Source organism: Rhineura floridana, chromosome 3 (assembly GCF_030035675.1).
Source record: "Rhineura floridana isolate rRhiFlo1 chromosome 3, rRhiFlo1.hap2, whole genome shotgun sequence".
Lineage (NCBI taxonomy): Eukaryota > Metazoa > Chordata > Lepidosauria > Squamata > Rhineuridae > Rhineura > Rhineura floridana.
The window spans coordinates 67,560,141-67,585,843 of NC_084482.1; the positions used below are offsets into that span (position 1 = coordinate 67,560,141).

Consider the following 25,703-nt stretch of genomic DNA (forward strand, 5'->3'; position numbering starts at 1 on the left):
CTAAGCCTATATCCCGTGAATACTTATTTGGCAGCAAGTCCCATTGAACATAATGGAACTTATTTCTCAGTAAAGATGCTTAGGCGTGGGTTCTAGACAGGGGTGTAGTCATCTGGGGTCTCAGGAGATCTTAGACCCCTTACCTCTTTGAGAGCCTAGGGCCAGCAGGGTCCCTATGTCCCTAGCATCCTATGAGCATGAAAGGGGAATGTGTCAGCCACTGAGAAGAGTCTTCTAACATGCTTCCGTGTCCTTTGCTGCTGATTGGAGCCGATCAGGAGGTGTGTCAGACACTAAGAAGACTCTACTCAGTAGCTAACACTCTCCCCTTTCATGCTGTTGTGGGAGAAGGCATTAACAAGGATCTCATTCTCAACCCTGCAGCAAAAAAAGGGGGGGAATGTGGCTGTAACTATTATGAAGGGACCCTGCACTTCTGAATTTGCCACTATACTACTGGTTGTAGATCTGTAGTCAAAATAAATTGGTTGGGACAAAATTGTTTTGTAGTTTAAGGGTACATTGAATATATTAATACAGAAAATCAGCAGCCTGTGGTGTGAATTACTACTTTCACCTTCAGGCTCTGCTTCTGAGTGTCCACGAGGTCTCTGGCTGGTCACCATGGGAAGCAAGATGCTGGACTAGATGGACCTTCAATCTGATCCAGCAGAGCTCTTCTTCTGTTAGATCTAATTGGCAGTGACCCTTGAAAACGTTGTAGCATACACACTTCCTCCAAGCACAAGGTCTTTCTCAAACCATCCCAGTATTTCCTTTTTTATGCAACCAGTAAACCTTCCCAGTCATTATCCTTACCACTCCTTTATGAAGTCCAGTCGTCTTCCTTATAATCTGAGACAGACAGGAGAGCAATAAGCTTGTTGAGTAGGTGAAAGTTGTTACCTTTGTTTTCTCAATACTTCCAGGCACATAGCTAGCTTTAAATAAATATTTATTGATATTAGGGAGAGTGACTTGGAAGTGACAGATTCTTAATCTAGTGGTGGCTATCTTGAGGGTTAGTATTCTTTTTTTAAAAAAGGAATTGTATAAAGAGCAAATGCTATTAAGAAGGTTTGATGAATCTCCCAAACCAATCTGTTACTGCTGTCTCGCCTGTCCTCCACAATTCGAGAGAAGTGCAAACCATTGCATAAGCATGAAGAGTTCTTAATATTCACTTAGCTCTCCTTTCGAATGTACCTTGATCTTTGTTTTTTCTATTTGTTATCACTTAATGCATGGGGGGATTATTTTGTATTGTCACACAACTGAAAAAATACAATTACTGTGTAGCATTCAGACAATCATATCTCAACTTATTAAATTCAGAGAAATCCGGTTGAACAGAATCCTCCTGTTTTCTAAAATTATAGCTTCCAAGAAACTGATAATGCTTGGCATGGCGGATGTTTGGCTCTAGCTGAATTAGGAAGAAGAGGGTTGTTACTCCCCTCCCGGCTCTCTGATGGTAAGTATCTTGTAATTTGGCTAGGTCCTGTCTGTATTGCATAACACAAAAGAAAGACATGTAGAATGCATGTTAACATCCGCCTCATCTCAAAAAGGATATTATAGAGTTGGAGAAGGTTCAGAGGTGGGCAACCAGAATGATCAAGGGGATGGAGCGACTCCCTTATGAGGAAAGGTTGCAGCATTTGGGGCTTTTTAGTTTAGAGCAGAGCTTGGAAAAGTTACTTTTTTGAACTACAACTCCCATCAGCCCCAGCCAGTGGCCATGCTGGCTGGGGCTGATGGGAGCTGTAGTTCAAAATAACTTGTCCAAGCTCTGGTTTAGAGAAAAGGCGGGTCAGAGGAGACATGATAGAAGTGCATAAAATTATGCATGGCATTGAGAAAGTGGATAGAGAAAAGTTCTTCTCCCTCTCTCATAATACCAGAACTCGTGGACATTCAATGTTGGAAGATTCAGGACAGACAAAAGGAAGTACTTCTTTACTCAGCGCATAGTTAAACTATGGAATTTGCTCCCACAAGATGCAGTAATGGCCACCAGCTTGGATGGCATTAAAAGAAGATTAGACAAATTCATGGAGGACAGGGCTATCAATGGCTACTAGCTGTGATGGCTGTGCTCTGCCACCCTAGTCAGAGGCAGCATGCTTCTGAAAACCAGTTGCCGGAAGCCTCAGGAGGGGAGAGTGTTCTTGCACTCGGGTCCTGCTTGCGGGCTTCCCTCGGGCACCTGGTTGGCCACTGTGAGAACAGGATGCTGGACTAGATGGGCCACTGGCTCTTCTTATGTTCTTAACAAGCACAATAAAATTCATGAAAGATTTTAGATGTTTCTGTCAGCATTTGGTCTTGAGAATGTATTGCTTCCTAGCAAGTATATTTTTCTTCCATTGGTATCTGTTGCTTTCCGGTTTCATATGTCTTGCTGACTTTCCTTTTTATTTTTTAACCTCGATAAGCTTGCAAATTTGCTACCTTTTTAACTCTTCAATTTGCTTCTCCCATAGTTCTAGTATTTGCTAAAGTTTGTTACTGCTTTTTCAACATCTTCAAAGACTGGACTGCTGCAATACACTTTGTGTGCGCTGTGTTTGGAAAGTGTTTCAAAATGGCAATTGAGCAGTTTATAGTGAGTGTGTGGTTTCCTTTTTACAGCAATTGCATTGGCTATCAGTCTGTTTCCAAACCCAATTCAAAATCTGTTTTTGACCTTTGAGGCTCTTATTGACTTAGCACCAGGATATCTGTTCCAATATGAGCTGCTGGGGTAATTAGATCTGCAGGTGGGGCTTCGCTCTGTGTCTTGCCAATGTTAGTGGGTTTGGCTGCATCCAGATTTCCAAGCTCCTTTGCCCCCTCTGATGACATCCCGTGGGTAGGGGTCTCTTTTGTTGACTTCTGGCCTATCGGTTGGCTGATTTTAATTGCTATTTTTAATTTCTGCTGCTTATATATATTTAGTGCTATCTTTGTTTTTAGTGTTTATATCTTTGGGGCCTGATATTTATGGTGTATTTAATCTAGTTTGTATTTTGATGAATTTTCATTTCTTGTTAGCTGCTTTGAGCAATATTCTGCTGGAAAGGTGGGGTATAAATGCTCTTTAAAATACTGACTACGTGGTGGTAATGCATAGCATTGTTTATAGGACTTCAGAGCGTTCAAAGTGCTTGTATTTGTTTCAGTAATCTTTTCAAGAATTTAGGTGGTACAGTGGAGGCTGAGGCTGAAAAGTAGTGGTGGCTTGTTCTAAGGCCACCTTGGAAGATTATTGCAGAGACAGGATTTGAACTGTGAACTTCCTGGTTTACATCTTAGGTTCTTAGACTCTGTAGTATACTACACTAGATCCAACATTTTTTCTCAGTCTTGTTGGCCATGCTGTGACCACTGTTTCTCTTTACTTTCTCACATGTTCCTTCTTCTTGTTATTTGGAAGTCTCTACTATAAGCTTTCTCTTCAGACTCTTTTGTTATGTAACATCCATGCACCATTTCCCCCCTTAACACAGGGACGTTTCCTTAACACTAGGCAAGTTAATTGTGAATGTAATTTAATATGCAAGTTTTAAAAAAAAACTGTAAGGGGGGGCAGCAGATCTGAAAGTTTAATCCTTTTCCCTGCTTTCTGTGGTTCTGATGAAAATTGCCTTCCTAAGGCTGCTCTTTACCTAAAGGAGGGAAGTCTTGTTGAGGGGCCTCCAAAGTTTCCATCTTTTCCTGTGTTTCTGTACCCTCTCAGACATTTCTTTACTGTCTGTTTTGAACAGCCCTCCATTTGCTGTTTCTGTCATTGTATTTAAGTTCTACTTCAAGACCTATTAAATGGCAGACTCATTCTTTGAGTGCCAATCTTTATGTAGTCAAAATGGTTCAATCCATGCACAAGATGGAGGGATAAGCTAACTTGGGAGAACCCTAAGGTTTGTAGAAGTACAAAAAAAAAAGCTAGAGAAAAATCTTTAAAGAACGGGGGGAAACCAAAAACTGCCCAATAAAGATTGAGCATGTTCATTGGCCACAGAATACTGAAGTGTCTGTTGGGGAACAAAATGAAAAGGCAGCAATGGGATGGGATGAAGTGATGTCCTGGAAAAGGGCGTGGCTGGAACCTGGGACAGGAGAGCCCTGTACTGCAGGAAACCTCTGCACTGTAACACTTTGTTGCAGGTCCCCTTTCTTGCTACTTTACTACTGTTGCTAGTGGGGGACATCACACTGAAGGGGATATCTTGCTGGTCCTCTCAAACTAGGCCCTGGCCCTGCTCACAAGAACCCTATTGAAGTAAGTCAAGGTCATCCAATGAGCTTCATGTCTGAGTGGGGATTTGAACCTAGGTCTCCCTTTTTCAAATCCAGCACTATATCCACTGCACCATACTGGCTGTTTTTAGCAAGCTACCTTAGCTTCATCTCATTTATTCCCCTTTCCCTTCCCATTACTTACTTTATAATGCATAACTAATCCTTGATATCTGATGGCATTATGAGCCTTCCAGGCAAAGGTCAGATCATTTGAGTACTCTCTACAATGCCTAGTGCACTAATACTAAACAAAGTTGTACAACTAATATTTGTAGTAGATTCATGAACTTGTAGCTTTCTGGGGAATATGATAGATGCTTGATATTTATATACTAGAACAAATTCAAACTTGTTTTTGTAATCTATTTTGAATTTGTTTTTCTTTGCAAGACACATAATGAAACAAAAGCAATATAAACACTTTTATTTGTGCCATAATAATTATTTTGCCAGTATAATACATAGCATTTTACTGCAAAATTAGAAAAAGCTGTCAGACTAATAACTCATAAAATAGAAAATGACTTTCACCAGGTTCTCAAAACATCCTCCCCCAAGTTTAGCATGCCATTATTTTAATGCTTACAAATTAGTATGGATGCAAAGTACAGAAATAACACCTTCACCAGCAGTGTTCTTTTTAATATGAACTAAAATAAATATTTCCTCAGACGCATGTTCACCAGGTGCTTGATGTCTAAAGATGTAGTCTAGGAAGCATGAAAGCATTTGCGTGGGAGCATCACTCCACCTCTGTCATTTAAAACTCTCTTGAAAAATCCCAACCTTGAGATTTGAATTAGTTTAATTTAAGGTGTGGTTTAAATAATTCTTTTGTTAAAGATTTGCAAAGACTGTGTGGCCACACTGAGATGACAGTTCAGTTGCAATGCTGTCATGTCAGTAGAATCCTACCACTGTGAAATATTGGTGAGCTGGCAAACGATTTTTAATATGTAGTGTACCAGTACAATGACAGTGTAGCTTCACACATTTCTATGCATTACATTAACTGGGATTTGCAGTGGAATTACAAAAAAGACATGACAGCACAGATGTTAAGAAAGGGAGTGTTAAACCAACCTCAGTTTAGATTTTGATTAATTTATGCCATGTTTGCATTGTGCCATTTGATTTTGAATAAAACCAGTGCAAATCTATATGTTAGCAAAGATTATTGTAACTACCCCAAGTTCAGTTATCAAAGTGTATTCTCATTCAGAATTCAACAATTGCTAAGCTTTAAAAAGCAATGGAAATTTTTACAATTAGTTAAATTGCAGAAGAATCAACAAAAAATTCAATAACAAAAACTAAACTAAAACATACTTGAAAACAAAATGAGTCACAGACATGGTATGGCACTCCCAATGTCATGAATAAGATATTCTTACTTTAATAGGTTACACCTCTGGTAATAAAAGTGGATGTAAAGTCATTCCACCATAGTGCACTTAAGAAACACATCATTAGCTTCAGTTTACATTTAAACGTTCACTCAAAAAATCAGGTTATAGTCAGAAGATAGTTGGGGTACTTTCAAACATAAATACAAAATTAAGAACAGTTTATATTTACATGTTGTAACCTGAATGGATCCAATAAGTCTGCCAGATTGGAAAAAATAGGAATTGGTACTGAAAAGCTTGTCTTAGCTTCCTGGTGGATAGCGTACTTGGCAACTGTTCTTGTATGTAGCTGGTAGTGGATTACAGAGGGAAATATTATGATACTCTGGTTCTCTTTCTCAGAGTAAACACTCGACTGCAGTCATTTGTTCGTACTCGTTTTGTTCCTTGTTGCAGTTTTGCCACTTCTCTTTGATTGGTCCTTTTTTGTCCTTTTCCTTTTTGACTGGCGTGATTGTCCTGAGTATCTGATTGTTCAGGAGCAGACTCTGTATACTGAGAATTGCTGTCCTGATTACTTTTCTGTGCACTTTCTAGTTGGACTTTACTAGGACTATAGGCAGCTAACTGACAAAGAGCAACAGCTGCAGTTTGTTTTTGTTCATCGCAGTTGTCAATGGTCCTGAGTTCCTGAGCTTCTTTCATCTGCATCATGGTAAGGGCCTTATCAGAAGAACCCCTGCCCGTATGATCCTTAAGGTTGCATGCCTCTGTTCCTAAATGTTCATTTTCAGTTTTTTGAGGTTCACTATCTTCAGCTTCATATGATGGCCTCTGGAAGGATAATTTTATGCTACAGTTGTCTTTTACAGAGAGATTGAGAGGCATTTCCTGAAGCTCCATAAAGTTCTGGTTTTCTACCTGAAGAGCGTTTTTGTACATATGTTCATGAACAATGTTTGCATCTGGCTTCTTGGAAAGATTAAGTGGCACTATCCCTGTGTCGTCGTCGGAATTGGATAGAGGCTCCTCATTACCGTCGCTTGCATGCGGTATAGTTTCATTTTCACTAGTGACATCACTACTGGGAAAGAAAAGAAAAAAATTGGAATTTTCACTGTGTAATTAGGCAAAATAAAATCCTATATAGGACTAGTGTGGCATTTTGATTTACATACTGTGACAGCAAAAGAAACGCAATGAACAGATCTAATAATGTATCAGAAGGATGAGTGCTGTGGGTTGCTAACACAAATATGGAATAGTTTGTTACTATTGGTAATGTTTGGTTTGTATGTGGGAAACCTTGTTTTAAATCTCCATAGAAATGAACAATTCCTATAGTTTTACCTAATTTTCATGATAAATTAAAACAATATGTTGTAGACCTATTCTCCTCGAATATAGTTGGAAGAAAATATAAATAATGTTAATGACAGTTTGAGGGCTATTGCAAGCCATGATAAATTGAGTGCATTCCAGGTATTGTATATAGTAATATAAATAGGTTTTTAGAGTGACATTAAACCATTTGGTACTTTTTATGTAATGAAAATAGCCCCAGGCTGATCCATCACAGGGTTTCTGGGACCGAGATTATTACACATCTCTGCGTTGGGAATCTAGTGCAGAAATACAGATATAAATTTAAAAAGTAAAATAACAAATAGTATATATTAGGAAGCAGGCAGGTTGCTACTGTGGCCTAGTTTGCATGGTTACATGGTTAATGGTTTACTGTGAATGTGCCAGTCTCAACCACTTTGCTCCATCCTGTTATTGCACAGAAGAAGCAGACCACAACCCCTGACTTAGTGTTACTTCTGGACCAAGTATTGTGACTCGTTTTGCTGCAAACAAACCATGATCTATAGCCAAGATTTGTTCTTGGCTTTCTGACTGTGATTTGTTCGGGGGGGAAAACATAACCCTTGGTTTGGATGGAATACTAAGCCAGGGGCCATCATTTGTTTCTGCTTTGTGCTAACGGGGAGGAGCAAAACAGGTGATGTTGGCAGTTCACGGTAAATAATTAACTATATTTTACCATAATGTGTGAAGAAGGTCATTCTGTCCTTTCCAAAATGTTAGGTAAGTATTCAGAGAGAGGGAGCTCACCATATCCTCCAGTCCTGGTGCAGGAAATAGCAATTTTTACATAAAATGTTTCTTCTGTATTAACTTGCCTACCCACTGAGATAATCAGCAGAGGTTCTGCTCTGTGTCCTACCACTGTCAGGGATGCAGTTGATGGGAGCATTAACAGGCCATTGCTGTTGCAGGTCTCCCTCAGGAGATCAGCTTAGTCTCATTCAATGATCAGTTAAAATTGTGATGTTTGTCTTGCCTTTGGCTTTATTTTCCCTACCTGGTGTGTAGCTTTGATGTTGGTGACTTTGTGCTACTGTCTTGGTTTTTTTCTGCTTGGTTTTTGTATCATTTTAATAGATCTTAATTTTAAATTGTTTTTATTACATTATATAGTGCTTCGAGGACTTATTTTTGGATTTATAATACAGATACAGGAAGACCAGGATCTCTTCTCGATCGTCCCAGAGTACAAGATACAGAATAATTGGCTCAGGTTACAGGAAGCCAGATTATGGCAGGAACATCAGGAAAAACTTCCTGACTGTTGAGCAGTACAACAATGGAGCCAAATACCTGCAGGCCTTCAAGAGACAGCTGGACAGCCACCTGTTGGGTATGCTTTAAGTTGGATTCCTGTGTTGAGCAGGAGGTTGGACTCAGTGGCCTTATAGGCCCCTTCCAACTCTACTATTCTGTGATTCTATGATAAAGGTCTCACTGTCCTTGAAAAATTTGCAATCTAAGGCTGTAATCTTATACACACTTACTCCTAAGCCCCATTTAATTCAGTAAATCTTGTTTCTGAGTAAACATGCATAAAATTAAGCTGTAAGTAACAAAATTCAGATTCAAATGCAGTAAAAACATTAAACATAGCAATAATCAGTATACAATTAATGAAGCAAAATACCATCTTACTCACTCTAATTCCCAATAGCTGCCATACTGTCCAAGCAAGTCTCATTCACTCTTTGTCCATTCCATTTTCTCCAAATTGACAATGCAATCCAATACATGTCTGCTCGGAAATAAACCTCACTGGGTTCAATGGGAGTTACTTCCAAGTAAGTGTGTATAGCTCCACGTACCTGAGAGTAAGTCTCATTTAATTCAGTAGGATTTACTTTTGAGTAGACATGGTTAGGATTGCGCGGTCGATCTCCTACATACTACCTACTTGTCTTGTGTTCGCAAGTTTAACATGTAATGAAATATGTCCTGGGAGTTCTTGTGTGATGTATCCTAAGGTATGTTTCTTTCCTCTATAGTATCTTGGGGAGGGGGAAAATAAATTAGAAATTATTATTATTGTTATTTTTTACCTCCTGGGTGAGTTTCCTCTGTCTTCCTTTGTCAGGGGAAGAGTAGATTGGTCTGTACTTTTCCTCACAGGTCTGAATGCTGTACAACTTTCTTCAGATTGATCATATTTGTTAATATTAATAGATGATGACCTGCTAGAAAGGTCAAATAGACCTTCACAACCATGGCTTGTCTGAGTGAAGTTTGTTGGGCTGGGTCTGCCTGGGGACCCTGTTGCTGCACTTCCAGCACGAGGGCTCATTTTGGCATTCTCTCTCTCATTTTGGTCCTCTTTGGAATGATTTTTGGCATGCAGCATAGAGCTTTCTTTTTCAGAATCAGCTGTTTTTTTATGAGAATTCAATGAATGTAACCTGGCAGGACTTGAGGAAGCTGGATACAGCAGGGTTGTGTCTTCCATTAAATGAGAACTGGAGTCCCTGTTAAGACTTGTAATGTGTGGTAGCCTGTAAAATGCTGATTCTGTTGGTCTACAGAATCCATATGGTACTGGAGGATTAGGGTGATACTGCTGGAATAAACGGTAGTGTTCATAAGTTGCTGGATTTATTGGTTTAGGAAGTGGTCCAGGGTGAGGAAGAAAATGTCTCTGATCTTGAGAGCTGTAGACAGAGAGCACTGAACTTTCACACTCAGAGTTTCCTGGAAGGAAGTAAGGTGCATAGATAGCCAGTCCATGCTCATATAATGAAGGTGAATATTCAGGAATTATAGGCTGCATATAAGATGGAATGGAAGTAAAGCCTTTTGCAGATGGAATTTTATGAGTAAAATCTGGTGAAATAAGCGTGGAACCGGTTTTCCATGGGTTGTTTGGAGCATGAAATGCTGACTTGGTATGGAAAGAAGAGCCTTTGTTTGAATCTGAAAGAGATGTCAACTGAGACATATCATTGCTGTCTTTACTGTGACGACGCTCTCCTACAGGAACAAAAGCAGAAGGTCTTACAATGCCTTCAAGACCTGTCTGTGTGTTGGCTGTATTTTCTTCTTCATGACCCACAAGAGTTTCCTTCTGAATTGATGGTGTTTGCCCATTTACCACTTTACCTGTTGCTTGGTTTTGAACCTCCATGTTTTCCTTGGCATCGTCTTTGGCAAAAATATACTGAGGTTTAGAGTCGAGATTTGAGAGGGGTTTAGAGGAAGTTGGTTTGGCTGCAGGTTCTGCCTGATTGATCTGTTTAGGCTCCAAGGAATTTGACTTTGAACACTTGATAACACGATCCTGCTCAGATACTAAAGTAATTGAGTTTTTGCAGAGCCCATACTTCATGTGGTTGAAAAGATGTGATTTCTCATTGCAGGTAAAGGGGCATTGAAAGCACTTGTACTTGAATGGTTTTCCTGGAGGCCTTGGGATATAATGAGGTTTTTTTGGCTTACGTTCTTTGAGGAGGCTCATCTTTTTGTTTCAATTATTAGGTTTTGGATTGCCCTTACACTAATTTGTAAAATGTGGTTGATATTTTAAGTTTTCCAGGCTTCCTTCTGATTCAGAAGAGAGTCTCAAAAGATTTTATTTGAAGCCGGTTCTTCTGGAGAATATCAGGATAAAACAGCATTCAGACCAGGAAACTGCAATGCAGAAAATTTAATGTTAGAATGTGAGAAGAGGAACAAATACATATGTCAAATGTTCTTTTAGAAGCTGTGTGTTGTCTGATTTTTGCATCATGAGGAACCTGTTGTATCAGGCCCAAAAGTCTTTTTTCCAACAGCACTAGAAAGCCTATGAGCAGAGCATGGTGGTGATGACTGTTCCCTGTTTTGTATCTCCGGTATCTGGAATTTCTTGTCTACTGCCTTTTGAACATGGAGATCCCATTAGTTGTCTTATCTAATAGCCATTGATTGATCTATCTTCTATGAATTTATCAAAAAGCCATTAGTTAGTAGCTATTACCACATCCTCTGCCAATGAGTTCCATAAGTCAACTATGCACTGTGAAATAGTACTTCCTTTTGTCTGTTCTGAACCTACTGCTTATCAGTTTCATTAGATGACCCCCCCCCCTTCTAGTATTATGACAGATGGGGAAAGTTTCTTTATTTACTCTCTGGATATTCACAATGTTTAAAAAACTCTATTACAGGTGTGGGGAATCTTTGGCTCTCCAGATGTTGAACTTCAGCCCCAACAAACACGTTCAATAGCTAGGAATATGAGAACTGTAGTTCATCAAAGTCTGGAGGGTCAAAGGTTTCCCATATCTGCTCTATCAAGTCTCATTTAAATCTTTTTAACTAAAAGCCCCAGATGCTTTAATCTTTCCTTGTTCAGAAGGTGCTCCAGCCCAATTTTAGTTGCTCTTTCTTGAAACTTTTCCAGCTCTGTGTCCTTTTTGAGATTGGTTGCAGAACTGTAAAAACTTTCCAAGTGTGGCAACACTATAGATCTATGCCAAAGCATTAGACTGACAGTGTTGTAATTTTCATTCCCTATCGTAATATTTCCCAATATAGAATTAGCCTTTTTCTTTGTTACACCACATTGAGTTTATATTTTCAGTGAGCTGTTTACCACAATACCAAAATCTCTTTTCTGGGTAAGTCTTGGTGTCTTCAACAAACTTGACAGTCTTGCTGCTTACCTAAATTCATGAGTTACTAGCATGAGAAAAGTGAATCTAATGTAGAAGACTCTTTGCAAACATGATTGCCCTAAGGGAAACATATGTCTGTAGGTAGAGCCCTAATTAACTGACCTGAAGTTCAGGGGTGCCTGCTACCTGAAATTCCTGCTGGATTAATTAGAGAGAACTCGTTCAGTGGAGGCATATCCATTCAGGATGTGACTGGGAAAAGATGAAAGCGGAGGGAGAGGAGCTGTAGGTGGATCAGACAAGGAGACAAGAAAGAGAAGGCAGGGCTTGGTAATAGAAGTAGAAGTTTGAGTGCAATCCAGTCTAGCCTGTTGGGGAAAGAGGAAGAGATTCCTTGCTGGGGAGAAATAGGGTGGAGTGAGATTGACTCCATCCTGGAGAGCTGACCTAGCTTTGCTATAGTCCAAACAAGCTTTTGAGCAGCCTAAGCAAATATTTAAGTAATAACTGGTGTGAGTAACTTGCAACACACTACAGTAAACCAGGTTTTGAATGTTTAAAATAGCACCTTCTGTCCAATTTCTTGTTCATAAGTTTGAGTGTGTTGTGTTGAAATGACCTTGCATTCTTTCCTGTGCATCTACTTTTAGTATCTGTTTGTTCCCAGATGACCAGGTATTAATCTGAGTCAAGCATTCACTGATTTATTGAGGCATGAACTACTTGCTTTCCTTTAGAAAATGAAACAAGTGGATACTTTTAATACAGGCTGGTGATTTTCTCGGCAGATAAGTCAGATGGGCTTGTATTGACTTGTTCCATTATGTTCGCTGATTCTGAAGGCGTGAGAATCTCTCAGAGTCATGTTCTCATGATTTTATAGGATGTGTTATGGCAGAGATCTAAAAAGTGATGATTTCATCATGAACTAAGCACCATTATCAAAATGATGACTGTTGCAAAACCACCTACTGTATCTGAGTTACCCGAAACTACAGTAATACTTTTTGTTAGTTTAACAGGGAAGTCTGTTGGCTTTAAAAAAATGTTTTTCATTTCTGTTTGAATTAGAAATTAACCTTAATGCTAAGTATTAAACAAATTAATGGAAATATTCAGATGGGGGGATTGCAAGTAATAATAAAAACAAGAGACCGATGGCATCTTAAAATAAACAAATTTATTACAGCACAAGTTTTTATGGACAAGTGCTTGACTTCATTGGATTTACTTACAAGGTAGCTTCATTCATCTGATGAAAAGCTCATGCCATTATAAATTAGTTAGTCCTTGGAGGTGTGGATATGACTCTACTGCAATTGATTATAAGCAGTTGAGATTTTGTTTAAAATAGCAATATATTTATCCTTTTACATTGTTTTGTGTTTTTCTTATACTATTTAACTAATTATGCATGGATTTATTATTGGTGCAGATTGTTGAAGGGAAAGCATACCTTTAGTCTTTGTAAAGCACTAAGGGGCTAGTTTTAGTGATTTCTGACAAGAGGCTGGGATCCAAAGAGCTACCTAAAGGATACACGAGAGATTTTACCCTCTTTTTTCCCAACAGGCCCCACAAATTAAGAGTTCTGTCAAAAGCAGTTGCTATTTAGTGTATGAATGGCTGCTGTTTGAAAAACATTGGATCCCAGCTATAAAAATGCATATAAAATAGAATCATAGTTTGGAAAATGTTAAATTCAAATAAGTGTGTCACAAAATTAATGAGCTATATTTGCTTGCATATCAGTTTCCATATACTCACAAATTTATATCGCATTGCAACCCCACCGTTACTTAATAAGAGACAACAACAAACAAACAAAGCAGTTCTCAGTGAGTGCAGTTTGAAATCTGAATAATGGTGTAAAACCAAGAGCGGAAAAATTGTAAAGACTTGATGAGTTCAGTTTGTACCTGTTGTACTTTTGTGTGAGCTAGTAACTGCAAATGATGCTTTAAGTTATTGTTGTCACAACAAACTATCCCTGTGGACTACCAAGATAATATACATCAACTGTTTGAATTATACAAAGATGTAGTATAAGGAGAATATTGATTTATTTATTTTCCTAATGTGCGGAGTGCTGCATTTTATATAAATTCACAATTTAAGAAATTAAAATTTGCACTGTAAAAGAAAGAGGAGAAAAATGTTTGCTTTTTACTTAAATTGCATTGAAAGTAAAACTTGAATTTTCTTATTCATATACTTTTTAGTGTTTTAAGAGGAAAGGTATTCCCCCTTATACCTCAGTTTCCCACATTGGATGGAGATTTATCTTTCCAAGTAACAGAAGATTCAGTAATCAAACGTCTTGTTTTTGAAGTATTTACTTTATCAGCTATTCATTCCCAGTTGTAAAGAAAAAACTTTGGATACAAAAAAGGTTTAGAGTATAATCAATCTTATGCATGTTTTCTCAGATGTTAATTCCTTTGTGCTTAGGATTGCAGCCATACACATTCCTGTACATACTTAAATGGACACTAGTCCTGTTTCACTTAGTGGGACTTGTTCTTGAGGAACAAAAATAGGATCAGACTGCTTAAATTTGAGCTGTGCTTAGTGAATTAAACAATTGGTTGTCTCTTCAAACTTATATATAGGGAATTTTATTAGCATTTGGTGGGGAGGTTTTTAAAGCAAAATGCCTATTGGTTTTCAAGGCAACGCAGTATACACAGAAAAATAATATTGATGACCTTTGGATAAATGTAAAAATATATTTTCTGATTTACCCAATCCCCCCAGATGTAATTTCTTTCGTAATGTGCTAAGTGTGATTGTGCTTTTTAAAAACAACATCAAAAAACCCAGCAACCTCTGCAAAGATTCACAACTCTATAAGAAAGCATGGAGTTTCATTTGGCCACAAATTCTCTCTTATTTCTTTAAAGATGTAAAACCAGCAGCATATGCTTATTATCAGTACATATAAAATAAGGAATATTTGTCAGTGAATAGTAGTAATTGTTGCATTACCTTTCTGTGCAGTATCTTGCTTTTTTAAATTCAAAGGGACAGCTTCAAAATATTGCGGACAGTGGTGTTATTATCTTGCTTAATAGTTCATTGCTATGTACGGCTACGCAACCTTTTCTGAGGAACATTAATACGCACACACTCGGCTGCTGTTGCAGCATTCTTTTTGGTGATATTGATCTGGCTGACGAGTCCTCTCTAGGGTGGAGCATTTTGAAGGGCAAGCTGTGATTAAAATATTGTGATGTGGCATTATTGCGTAACTCAAGATCATGCCATTGTCACCTATCCAGTGTTTTGCAAGAACAAGACTTCACAGTTTTATTCCATTTTAGATTTTCCAGTGATTAACTGCTCCTCCCTTCTGGGCTTTTAATCTTGGAAATTAAAATGTCTGCTCTTATAGAAATATGACTTTGTGCATGACAGAAACTGGAGATAATTTTTTTTTTAAAAAAACACCCAGATAATACTATAGAGGTCAAGATGGAATGTGAGGAAGGGGAATTAAGATTCACAGATACCTATGTAGCAAACATCTGATTTCAAGAATAAAAATACATTTCTTTTTAAAACAGCTTCAAATGGTTTTGAGCTATTAAGAATAAGTCCTCTTATTCAGGTTTGAAAATCTAATATACAAGTGCAAATTAGTTCTGAAGCTATATTCTTTTCTCTCTGTTCCTCTGAATATTAAATAAACATTTTTATTAACTGAAGACAAAACTAGGACAAATATAGCAGTAGAATACTATAATGAATTTCATTAAAAACCAGAAAATGTAGGAATAGTTTAACTTCTTTGTTTTTCTAAATTTTAATCGGAGCTAGATACTCCATTAGAACAGAACATAATAAATTGAACATAATAAGTTAAGGAAGTTTCACACACTTAAACTGAAAATAATTCAATTGGTTCTTAATAGAGTTTTCAGCCTGAAAATTGCCATGATAGTGCAGAAAAGAATATATTTTTGATAGAGATTAAAATACATATTTTTTTGCTTTTTAATATAAACATGCTGAGGCAACTCTTCTTCTGGCAGGTGCATTTCTTGAAAGGACAGTAAAACCAAACCACAGGCTAACAATTTAACTAACATTCCTTTAGTTAGTTGATTACTTCTACTTTAAACTTTTTGTTTCTTGGTTGCTGATTTTAAAGTCCACTCACCTGTGCTTTTGGGAACTGAGGTCCAAGGTGTTCAGAGTTGTTAAACTGTTGCTGTCAGTGTTGAGAGAGAAGTACCTGTTTGCTGCTTGATTAAGTGAAACTGAAGGAGGCTGTTTCAATGGGAGGGACTTAAAAGTGTAGGAGTTGAGCCCTGAGGGTGTAGAGATGCACCTGATATTACTTCAGCCTGAAGCTACAGTTCATGTGTTTCCATCTACTCTTTCATTTGATGTTACCTCAGCATCTGAGCTGTCGAGCAGAACTCTTGTCATGTTTGTGCCCTCTAACAAACAAGTTTTTGTTTCTCCCACTGAATTAATAATCTCCTGTCAAGGGCAATGGAACATGGTACAAACATATTTCTCAGCTTAAGATCTTTTACATCATTTCTAACTGAGAGGCAGATTATAACGAAGACTTTAAAGGGTCATAAAACAGAAAAATTGTAGGCTGCACAGGGCATTTCTTAATTTGGGTTTTCTAGGGCTGGTCATTCTGTGAGAACACCTGAATGCTGCAAAGTTCCTCCTCCTTCCTCACCCCCCTTCGCATTTGCCCTCACGATAACGTCTGCCTGGGAATGGCAAGATAGAACTAACTCAAAGCCTACTTGCAGCAGAAACCTGCCAAAGCTTGCCAGTAGTCATCAGCCAAATGCATTGTAAATGAAAAGGAGTCACCTCACTATGAAAGTGATTGTATCTACTTAGTTTCTGTCTTCATATCTTGATTTTTCAGCCACTGAGCACACTGTACGACAGTTTTAATGTTATGTTTGATAACTTTGCACCACATGTGTGAGATTGTGGTAGTGGGTCAGCCTTGTAAAAAACAAAACCAAAGCTGCTTAGAGATTGTACATCCTTTCTCTGCTCCATTCAACTGTGCCTTTTCCCCCTTTCCCCATATTGCTACTGTTGGCACCTATTCTTTTTTTTGTGTGAATTAGGGACTATCCTAGTTGTCTTCTTGAGACTAATAGTGGGTTAGAGCCACAATTGTAGCCTCCATAGTGCAACCTTGCACTGGACAGGGCAGCATTATGCAGACTGTACAAGGCTCTTTACCTCTTTTTGAACCATCAAAGACCCAGTACCATTTTAAGAGTACGAGTAAAGAATGAGAGCACCCTGTAGTGCATTCAGTGTGCAAAGTGTTTGGGTAACTATGCACAGAGTTCTGTCATAGAATTGGTGATGTGCTTGGTTGCTTGTATACAGTTGTTACTTGACCAGCTAAGTGACTACTAAATTAAAAGACTATAGTTGTGAATGAGTAAGACTAGGTGTTTGTGTTGATTTTCTGAAAATTTTACATGGTTTTTAGATCAGCTTATAGCCTGAAATGGAGATGGAATCTGAAAATCTATTTTGCTAATCATGCAGAATGCAGATTTGAATTTGAGACTGTTTGTTCATAATTATATATAAAAAAGATGTCTCCTGTATAGTTGACTAGCTGTGGCAGAATATGGATGGGAATATGTGCCTGGAAGCACACTCAAATGCCCATTCTGTTAAAGAAATGTAGTGTGGTTGAACAATATTTGCATCACGATACTGATGTCATCCATCTGCACTTACTGTGTTGAATGGGATAGCTATCTGGATCTGCATCAGTAATAACAACAACACTACTACTACTACTACTACTACTACTACTACTACTACTACTAAATGTTTATATCCTGTCCTTCCTCCTGAAGGAGTCCAGGGCAGCAAACATAAACAAAACAATTTAACAAGAAAAAGAAAAGCATACTAAAAATAGTTTAAAAATTCCAAAACACAATTTTTCTGCCTCACTTGGTCACATGTTACTAGAGTGGGATAAGGCTGGCAGTCTAGCTATGTAGTAGTATTGATGGTCAATGAAATCAATGCAGCGTGGCAAGTTAGAGAGAGTGATGGCCCTACTGCCACAATGATTGAACGGATTTCCTTTCTTTCTGCCTTCCGCAAGAGTTGAAGGCATTATGATAGGCTAGGTGGTGCCAGACATCAACACAGTTTGGTACATGATCCCCGATTGCCAGGGATCACATAGTGAAGAACAAAATCCAGCATAAAACTGTGATAAAGTCTGTTTATCAAACATACATGGAAAAATGCACTGTTTTACAGCGGTTCCGATCCTACCTCCAGGGTCATTTTCAGAGAATAGCATTGAGTGATTGTATTTTTGCCCCCTGGCAGCTGTGGGGTGCTGCAGGGTGCCATCTTGTCCACCATGCTGTTTAACATCTATATGAAGCCCTTGCAAGTGGTCATCAGGAGATTTGGAGCGAGTTGTCAGCAGTATGCCCATCTCTATTTCTCTATAACATCTGAATCAGGAGAGGCCATGCAAGCCTTGGACCTGTGCCTGGACTCGGTGGTGGGCTGGATGAGAAGCCAATAAACTGAATCTGAATCCTAGGAAGATGGAGGTGCTGTGGGTTGGTGGTTCCTGAGTTCAACTGGTCAGTTGCCTGCTTTAAATGAGGTTGTACTCGCTCTGAAAGAGCTGGTCCGTAGTCTGGGGGTGCTCCTGGACCCATCTTTGTTGCTAGAGGCCCAAGTGGCCTCAGTGGCTAGGAGTGCCTTTTACCAGCTTTGGCTGGTAAGACGGCTGTGGCAGTTTCTGGACTGGGATAGCCTGACCACTGTTGTCCACAAACTGGTATCCTCCAGGCTTGATTACTGTAATGCGCTCGTATGTGGGCTTGCCCTTGAGGTTGGTCCGGAAGCTGCATAATGTGGCGGTGAGACTGCTGACTGGGGCAGGGTATCGCCAACATGTCTCCCTGCTGCTGAAAGGATTGCACTGGTTACCTATTAGCTACGGGGCAAAGTTCAAGGTTCTCGTTTTTGTCTACAAAGCCTTACCTCCTGAAAGATTGTCCTACTCCGGTTGATCGCTACGGTTTGCGGGTGAGGGCCTCCTGCAGATAGCATGTTATCAGGAGGTCTGTTCCACACAACATAGGGAGTGGACCTTTAATGTACACTTACCCTTTGGAATTCCCTCCCCTTAAATATTAGACAGACGCCATCTCTATTATCTTTTTGGCACCTACTGAAGACCTTCCTCTTTCAACAAGCCTTTTAAGTAGAGACCTTATCCCGGTCTGCATCTGTCTTGGAATTGTTTTTAAAGTTTTTTTTAAAAGTTGTTTTAAAATCTTGTTTTTATGAAGTTTTAGAGTGTTTTTAGTGCTTTTGTTTGCCACCCTGGGCTCCTACTGGGAGAAAGGGCGGGATATAAATAAAATAGTAGTAGTAGTAGTAGTATAAATAATAATAAAATAGTAGTAGTATTAATAATAATAAAATTGTTTTCACAACACACTGCCAAATGAGAGTCCTCAGTGTTTAAAGTTTAAAGTACAGTAGGGTCATCAAACACAAAAATGTTAAAGGGCCAACCCATCCAACCAGCAGATTGTCCAGAAGCTGTGCCCGTAATCCTTCCTGCTCCCCAAAAATAAATCAATTGGTTTGATGAGGGAGAGGGCTGGTAATAGGATCCTGCAGTAAGTTTCTAAAAACATCCCTCACTATTCAACACCAAGTTGCCATTGCTCAACATCTTGACTGTCAAAATTCCTTCATTAGTGTTACTACAGTCCTTAGTTGTCAGCTCCTAGTCTGACCATCCCTTGCAAGTCCCTTTCATCCTGTGACTTTCTCAAACATCACTGTTTACCCTCTAAAATCTTTGGGCATGTGAAAATGGCTGCCCACCTCATTCTACCAGTAGTAACCCTAGTATCCTTTTCCATTACACCATTACACTGCACCCTTCCCCCTTTGACTGCACATGTTAGTAAATTGCATATTATTCGCTCATTGACTCCGTCCTGCTAATTTTAAACTAGACTGGGGAAGAAGCTGATATTTAGGCAAGCAATAGTTAACGTTAGTAGGTCAGCTCCTTTGTCCTACAAATGGTATCTTGTTCTAGCACTGAAGATGGTTCAGTGTTATTTTGAGGGAATATAATAGGGCAGTTGTGAGTCATGTTTGGGACCACACAGAGCCTAACGAGGTTTGTCAGCTCTCCTGTGTGCTCTGTGAAAGTTGGTCTATTTTAGTTTTCTTTTCTTGCATTGGTGAATCGGAGGGAAGCCAGGGTAGTGATGTTGGCCCCTGGGCATGATCCCAGTGCAGCAAAGAGCTTATTAAAAGCCAGTCACTCCCTGGAAGTGGTAGCTGCTAGGCAGACCTGCTCAACTGGGCTGTATCTGAAGTATAGCAGAATGTGCAGCCACAGCAGGCATTGTATTAAACTGGAGGCAATAGAGTACAATACCTGGATATGCAAGCTCAGGAAGCAGAGCCTTGGAAATGGGATGCTTCTTGTTTTCTTCATTACTAAACGTAACTGGTCCTGGTCAAATTGATGTAGAAAAGCTGCCAGCTGTTTTTCATTGTTGGGGGGAATTTATTGTCCTCTCATCTAGTATTGTAGAATTTTTACATACTTGTAGACAAGTCTCCTGAAAGGTGACACCCTTTAAAAGAAGATGAACACAATAGTCATATTGGAGGCGACATAATTCCACGTTTATGCAATGCTGATTGTTATCATAGTTATGCTTCTAACAATGTTTCATACAAGGCACCTGGGATGAATTGATGCCAGCACACTTTGGAATTTCATTTGGAAAAGTGGTGTCTTTCATTTGTTTTTCATCAAAACTGAATGTTTAAAAGCACGCAGGTTCCACTAAGTAACTAAGGTTACTTAAAGTAAACCTCCGTTTCTGAGATTCAATAAGCCTTAAGAAAAGGTATTTGGAATATTTTAGTAGTCTCTGCTCTCAGATTTGTCTCAGAAATTGCATCCTCTCAGAATAAGTATTTTATAAATTCTGGAGACTTGTGAAATGGTAGCTCTATTTAACAGGAAGTACATTATCACAGAGATGACACTTTATTGGAAGAGTGTTGCCATATTTCAGCTTATTTTTGCTATTGTTACAGCCTTTGTCTACTCATGCACATAATATTGCCAAGGTAATGCATTCTTTACATAAAATGGATCTCCTGAAGGTATGATTATGTCACCCCAGATAAATAACAGAAACTAGTTTAAGAACTAGCTGTACCCCTAAACTTGCAAAGATTTTGCACAGTATTTCTAAGTTCCTCTTTCAGTGCTGCTTGCACAGTTGTTGACTTAGTTAACACCTTTTGAGATACTCTTTTGTTCTTCCTAATGACTTCTAATCTCCAAATTTGGTGGCATGTTACAAGTCTGAGCAAGTTGGCTCAACAATACCCTGAGTTTCTAGGTAGTACAAAGGGTTTCTTTTGGGGGCAAAATAAAACATTTGGAAGCTTGAGTCACCTTAAATTCCTGACGTGGAAGATAAGAATTAACAGCAAGTCCTGGATCACTTCTAGGGCTTACTGCTGGGAATTTTTGAGACTTTTTGTCTACTAGTGCTATTGCTGTTTAACATTAGTTTATAATGTGCTGTCCACTGTAGGGACACTAGATAGCACCATTAAATTTCTTAGCCATGAATTTTGAGGTGGCTTCTGATTTCTTCCTGTTTTCAAGTTTTTAGACATTGACTGGAGTCCAGATTTGATGGGAACTTATCAACAGTGTTATGAGATACTGTGTATTTCAAGCATGATGCCAGGCATGGTCTCCAATTCTCTTGTTGTCAGTTTGGGCAAGGAATAGGCAAAATGAGTATTGAACAAGCAGAAAAGGAAAGCAGGCTGCAATGGAAGAATCATGGGGCAGATGCAGACAATTTGATGCCCTCCAGATAAACAGAGGGCCCCGCCATGGTAGTCTACCAGCCTCAGAAGTTTGGGTGGTGGTGGTCTAGGAAAGGGCATTCTCTGTGGTAGCTCTTAGGCTGTGGAATTCCCTCCCAACAAGGTATGTCTGGAACCTCCATTACGTAGTTTTTGTCACATGCTGAAAATGCACCTCTTTGCCCTGGCTCTGGATAGTTTCTCCCTTTTCCTGTGAGGGGTTTGCAGAAGGCAATAGTAGTGAGATGGGCTTCTGCAGGAAAGGACGGGAGAGCCTTCCTTCCCTTCCTTCATGTTTACCCTGCAGTAAAGGAGGATGGTTCTTTTCCATAGCCAGAGCTTTTGCTTAAAGGGAGCCACTTGTTGCTGCTGAGTAGGTAAGTGAATTTATGGCACATGCATGAAAAGGCAGAACATTATGACCTCTAGAAAAGCTGTCTTTCCCAGATACTAGGGGCCATAGAGCAAACTGGAAGAGATTGTATTGTACAGAGTCTGAACCGAGACTGGCTATCTAGTTAGTCAATCTCTCATTTTTCCTTTAAAAAAAAAACTTTATTGGCAGATTCTCTGAACTTATTTAGCATAAAGTAACACATTAAAATATGGTGTGAAGGGAAAAGGACTTGGTTACCTTAAATATTGAGGGTGGTATCCAGTGCTCTCGTTCCATTAGCGCAATGGAACTTACTCTCTCCTCCCCCAGCTCGCACCCTGTGCCCTCCTCAAATCTGCTCCAGAGGATGCGGAGAACCCCCACAACAGATTTAGGGGGCATGCAGGGGTGGGAGAGGGGAGAAGTTCTATTGCGCAAGTGTAAATCCTTGTGCTAATGGAACAAGAGACTGAGGGCTACTTTGGATACAAGCTGTACGATATCTATTGAACTAAATTTCTGTAAAATTTGCATGCACTTAGCAGGTGAGTCCTGAATAGCAGCTGAGTTGTTTGGCCACTTAATGTTTCCAAATAATCAAAATTGTGATTCAGTTCTTGAAACCAGAAGGTGATTGAGAAATCACGGGACTTGAGATCATAATAAATGGTTCAGGTCACATGACAATTGCAAATATCCTATTTTTAGTATGTTACTTTTCTTTTCTCTATAAGGGTTATTGAAATTTAATTTTTAAAGATGAACTGCTATCACCTACAATTAAATTTTAGTGTAAGTTGACTACCAATGTTCTGTGTAGACCTCTTTTAATGTAGGACCTTGAATATGAAGGTCTTAAGCTGTGCAGTTGTACAATGTAGCAATCTTAATATAACTTCTCTTATTTCCTCCCTGTTCTCCTTTCCTTCTAATATTAATAATTTAATATTACGTTGAGCAGAGGTCGCCAACCTAAAGACCTTCAGTGGTATCCCCTGCAAGTAGCCAGGGGTTCTGAGCTTTCATTTAAAAATAAAAGTAAATCTCTAGCCCTCCTAGAAAGAAAGCTATGGAGCAAAATGTGTAGGTATCCTTCTAAGCCATTTCTGTGAAATGAGCCAGCCAGTGTTATTAGCCAATAAGTGAAATCAGAGCTGTGATTGATAAGTGAGTTGTTTGGACTTCAGAAAACACAAACTCCTGGGGACCTCAAGAGCTGCTGTTTCCCTCTCCCATTCAGTGCACTTTTCCTGCTTCTAGAAGTGCCTAGAAGTTATTTTTTGTATAGACTCCTACACATTAAGTGCAGGTGAACGTTAAAGAACCCCCCTCCCTCCAAAAGGCAAATGTAAAAACTCTGCAAAGAGGTTTAGGCGTGTCTCCTGCTTAGCTGGAGCTAAATACCAGGGACTTATTAAGAATTCACTGTGTAATTGTCGGAAGGCAGAGCTGGGGTCCCAATCCCGGGGAGCTGGATCCCGGAGAGTTGGGAGAAGAGTATTCGGATGGATGGCAGAGGGAAGGGGGAGGAACTTCCCCCCTTTGGAGCGAAGACGAAACAGAGGAACTGCCAGTGATAAGGTCGCTTAGCGACGGGGAGCCTGAGCCCTCCCTGGACATTCTCACACCTCCCCCTCTTTCAGGCTCAGAGCAAGAGGGGAAAGAGGGAGGGCTGCTCACAGCCGAAAAGCGGGGAGGCAGTTTACCATCAGCCCCTCCCCTATCCCCCATCCTGGAATCGGAAACTTCAGAAGAGGAGGGGGTGATGCTTCCCCCCTCACCGCGCACACGCAGACAGCTGAAAAGACAGGAGAGAAGGGGGGAAGGCGGGCAGTACCTGAGGGGCAGTTAAGGAGGAGCGAAAGATTGCGCGCCCGTTTGGCCCCTTCTTAAAGAACAGGCGGGAAGAAGTCCCTTGCTCTGTCAACTTTCTCCCAATGCCGCAGGACCTGTATCCCTGTATTGCTTCATGAGAAAACGCAGTCTTTGTTTGGACATTACCCTAATAAAACACGAATTAACTACAGCCGTTGGTCTGGTTCCTGAGTCACATCCTGGGCCTGACAGCTTGACAGAGCCACCTAAATCACCCTCAACGCTCTCTTCACTTGACTGGGACAAGATGTCAAAGGGAGCAGCGGGGGGGACGAACCCCACTTCTGAGACGGAAGAAGTGGAACTCTTGAGGACTAAGGTAGCTGATTTGCAGACGGATGTTCAAGCCCTGCTAGCAGCAGTCAAGGCGCTGAAGACAGATAATCAAACCTTGAAGGCCACGATAGACCAGATGCGAACAGCCCCTCCAGCTGCTGTAGTAAAGGTTCCCATTGGATTGCCCCCAAAATACGCGGGACAAAGTGATCAGTTGGCAACCTTTGTGGCTCAATGTGAGTTATATCTGGATGTCAGGCACACGGAATTTCCAGACGATGGGGCTAAAGTCGCCTTCGTGATTAGCCTCCTGGAGGGAGAAGCTGCAAAATGGGTGACTCCGTATCTCGTGAGAAAGGATACTGTCTTAGGAAGGTACAGAGGATTTATACAGGAGATGACCGAGATGTTTCAAGACCCGCAAAGGGCTGAAACAGTAGCGCGGCAACTAGGCGCTCTGAAGCAAGCTAAAGGGACTGTTTCCGAGTACACTAACGCTTTTAAAATTCTGTCCCAGGAAACTGGTTACAATGATGTTTATGTACCGGAGTGGATTAAATGCTGAAATCCTGGATGAGTTGGCCAGGACCTCCCCCCCCGCTGACCTACCAGGGCTCATCCGGCTATGCCTACAGATAGATCACCGGATGGAAGGAAGGCGCCTGGAAAGGAAGCAGGAGGTCCCGAGATACTCAGCCTCGGCATCCCGCAACAAGACCCTTCCCACTGCAGGGATGGCAGGTAATGCAACTGAGGGACAGGGAGGGGCTAGGCCAAGACTGTCGGAAGAAGAAAAGGAAAGACGACGCCGGGAACGTTTATGCTTTTATTGTTCAAAGCCGGGCCATGTGGCCAGAGACTGTGGACTGAAAGGGGGGAAAGCCGAGCCGTCGGGAAACTAGAACACCCAGTCCACGTGCAGGCCGGTGGACTGGGGGCAGCGTTGTATAAAGGCCCCCCAACGATCCAACCTCCCTCAAAGGGGGTGTTGGTCTTGCCTATTCGGATTACAACTTCCAGAGGAGTGGTGTTTAATTCCACTGCCTTAATTGACAGTGGAGCCTCCACAAATTTTATTGATGCAAAGTTAGTCAAGCGTCATGGAATTTCCCGGTGGAAACTGGACGCTCCCCTAGCTGTGGAGACTATCGATGGGAGACCCCTGAAGTCAGGAGGGGTGACACAAGCCACGGAGGAAGTGAAACTTCAAATACCTGGGCACGAAGAGTTCATTTCGCTATACGTGTCAGATCTCTCGAACTTTGAGGTGATTCTGGGAATGCCCTGGCTAGCAAAGCATGAACCCAAAATAAGTTGGAAGGAGGCGGTGGTGTGGTTCACCTCACATATTGCCAGGAGAACTGTCAACCTGAAGGAATCAAGAACACCTTAGCGGGGGCAGTGCAAGAGATCGAGCAAGTGACCCTGCCGCCAAAGTATGAAGAATTCAAAGATGTGTTTGATGAAAAAGAGGCAGAGACTTTACCCCCCCACCGCCCTTACGACTGTGCGATTGACCTAGTGCCAGGAGCCAGCATCCCATCAGGGAGAATCTACTCTCTCACAGAGAATGAGAGGGAGGCTCTGAAGGAATTCCTGGATAAAAACCTGAGGCGAGGATTCATACGCCCCTCACAATCCCCTGCTGGAGCGCCACTATTG

At 40.4% G+C, this 25,703-nt stretch overlaps 2 protein-coding genes across 7 annotated transcripts in view; one reads left to right on the forward strand and one right to left on the reverse strand.

Moving 5' to 3' along the window:
• TBCD (tubulin folding cofactor D) overlaps window positions 1–25,703 on the forward strand; it is a 213,888-nt gene that overhangs the window by 45,702 nt on the left and 142,483 nt on the right. For all 5 annotated transcript variants that reach the window (XM_061616465.1, XM_061616464.1, XM_061616466.1 and 2 more), the window contains exon 14: window positions 1,380–1,474. In XM_061616465.1, the coding sequence (XP_061472449.1) occupies window positions 1,380–1,474 (95 nt within the window). The remainder of the gene's footprint in view (window positions 1–1,379; window positions 1,475–25,703) is intronic.
• Window positions 4,694–15,843, reverse strand: ZNF750 (zinc finger protein 750). 2 transcript variants are annotated; one of them, XM_061616461.1, is made up of 3 exons: window positions 15,756–15,843; window positions 9,047–10,625; window positions 4,694–6,714 (listed from the first exon to the last, which is right to left on the reverse strand). In XM_061616461.1, the coding sequence occupies exons 2-3, from the start codon at window positions 10,450–10,452 to the stop codon at window positions 6,009–6,011; spliced, it is 2,112 nt and encodes a 703-aa protein (XP_061472445.1). In that variant the 5' UTR covers window positions 10,453–10,625; window positions 15,756–15,843; the 3' UTR covers window positions 4,694–6,008. The 2 variants fall into 2 exon arrangements, with proteins under 2 accessions (XP_061472445.1, XP_061472444.1); XM_061616460.1 differs by having other exon boundaries at window positions 4,694–6,717.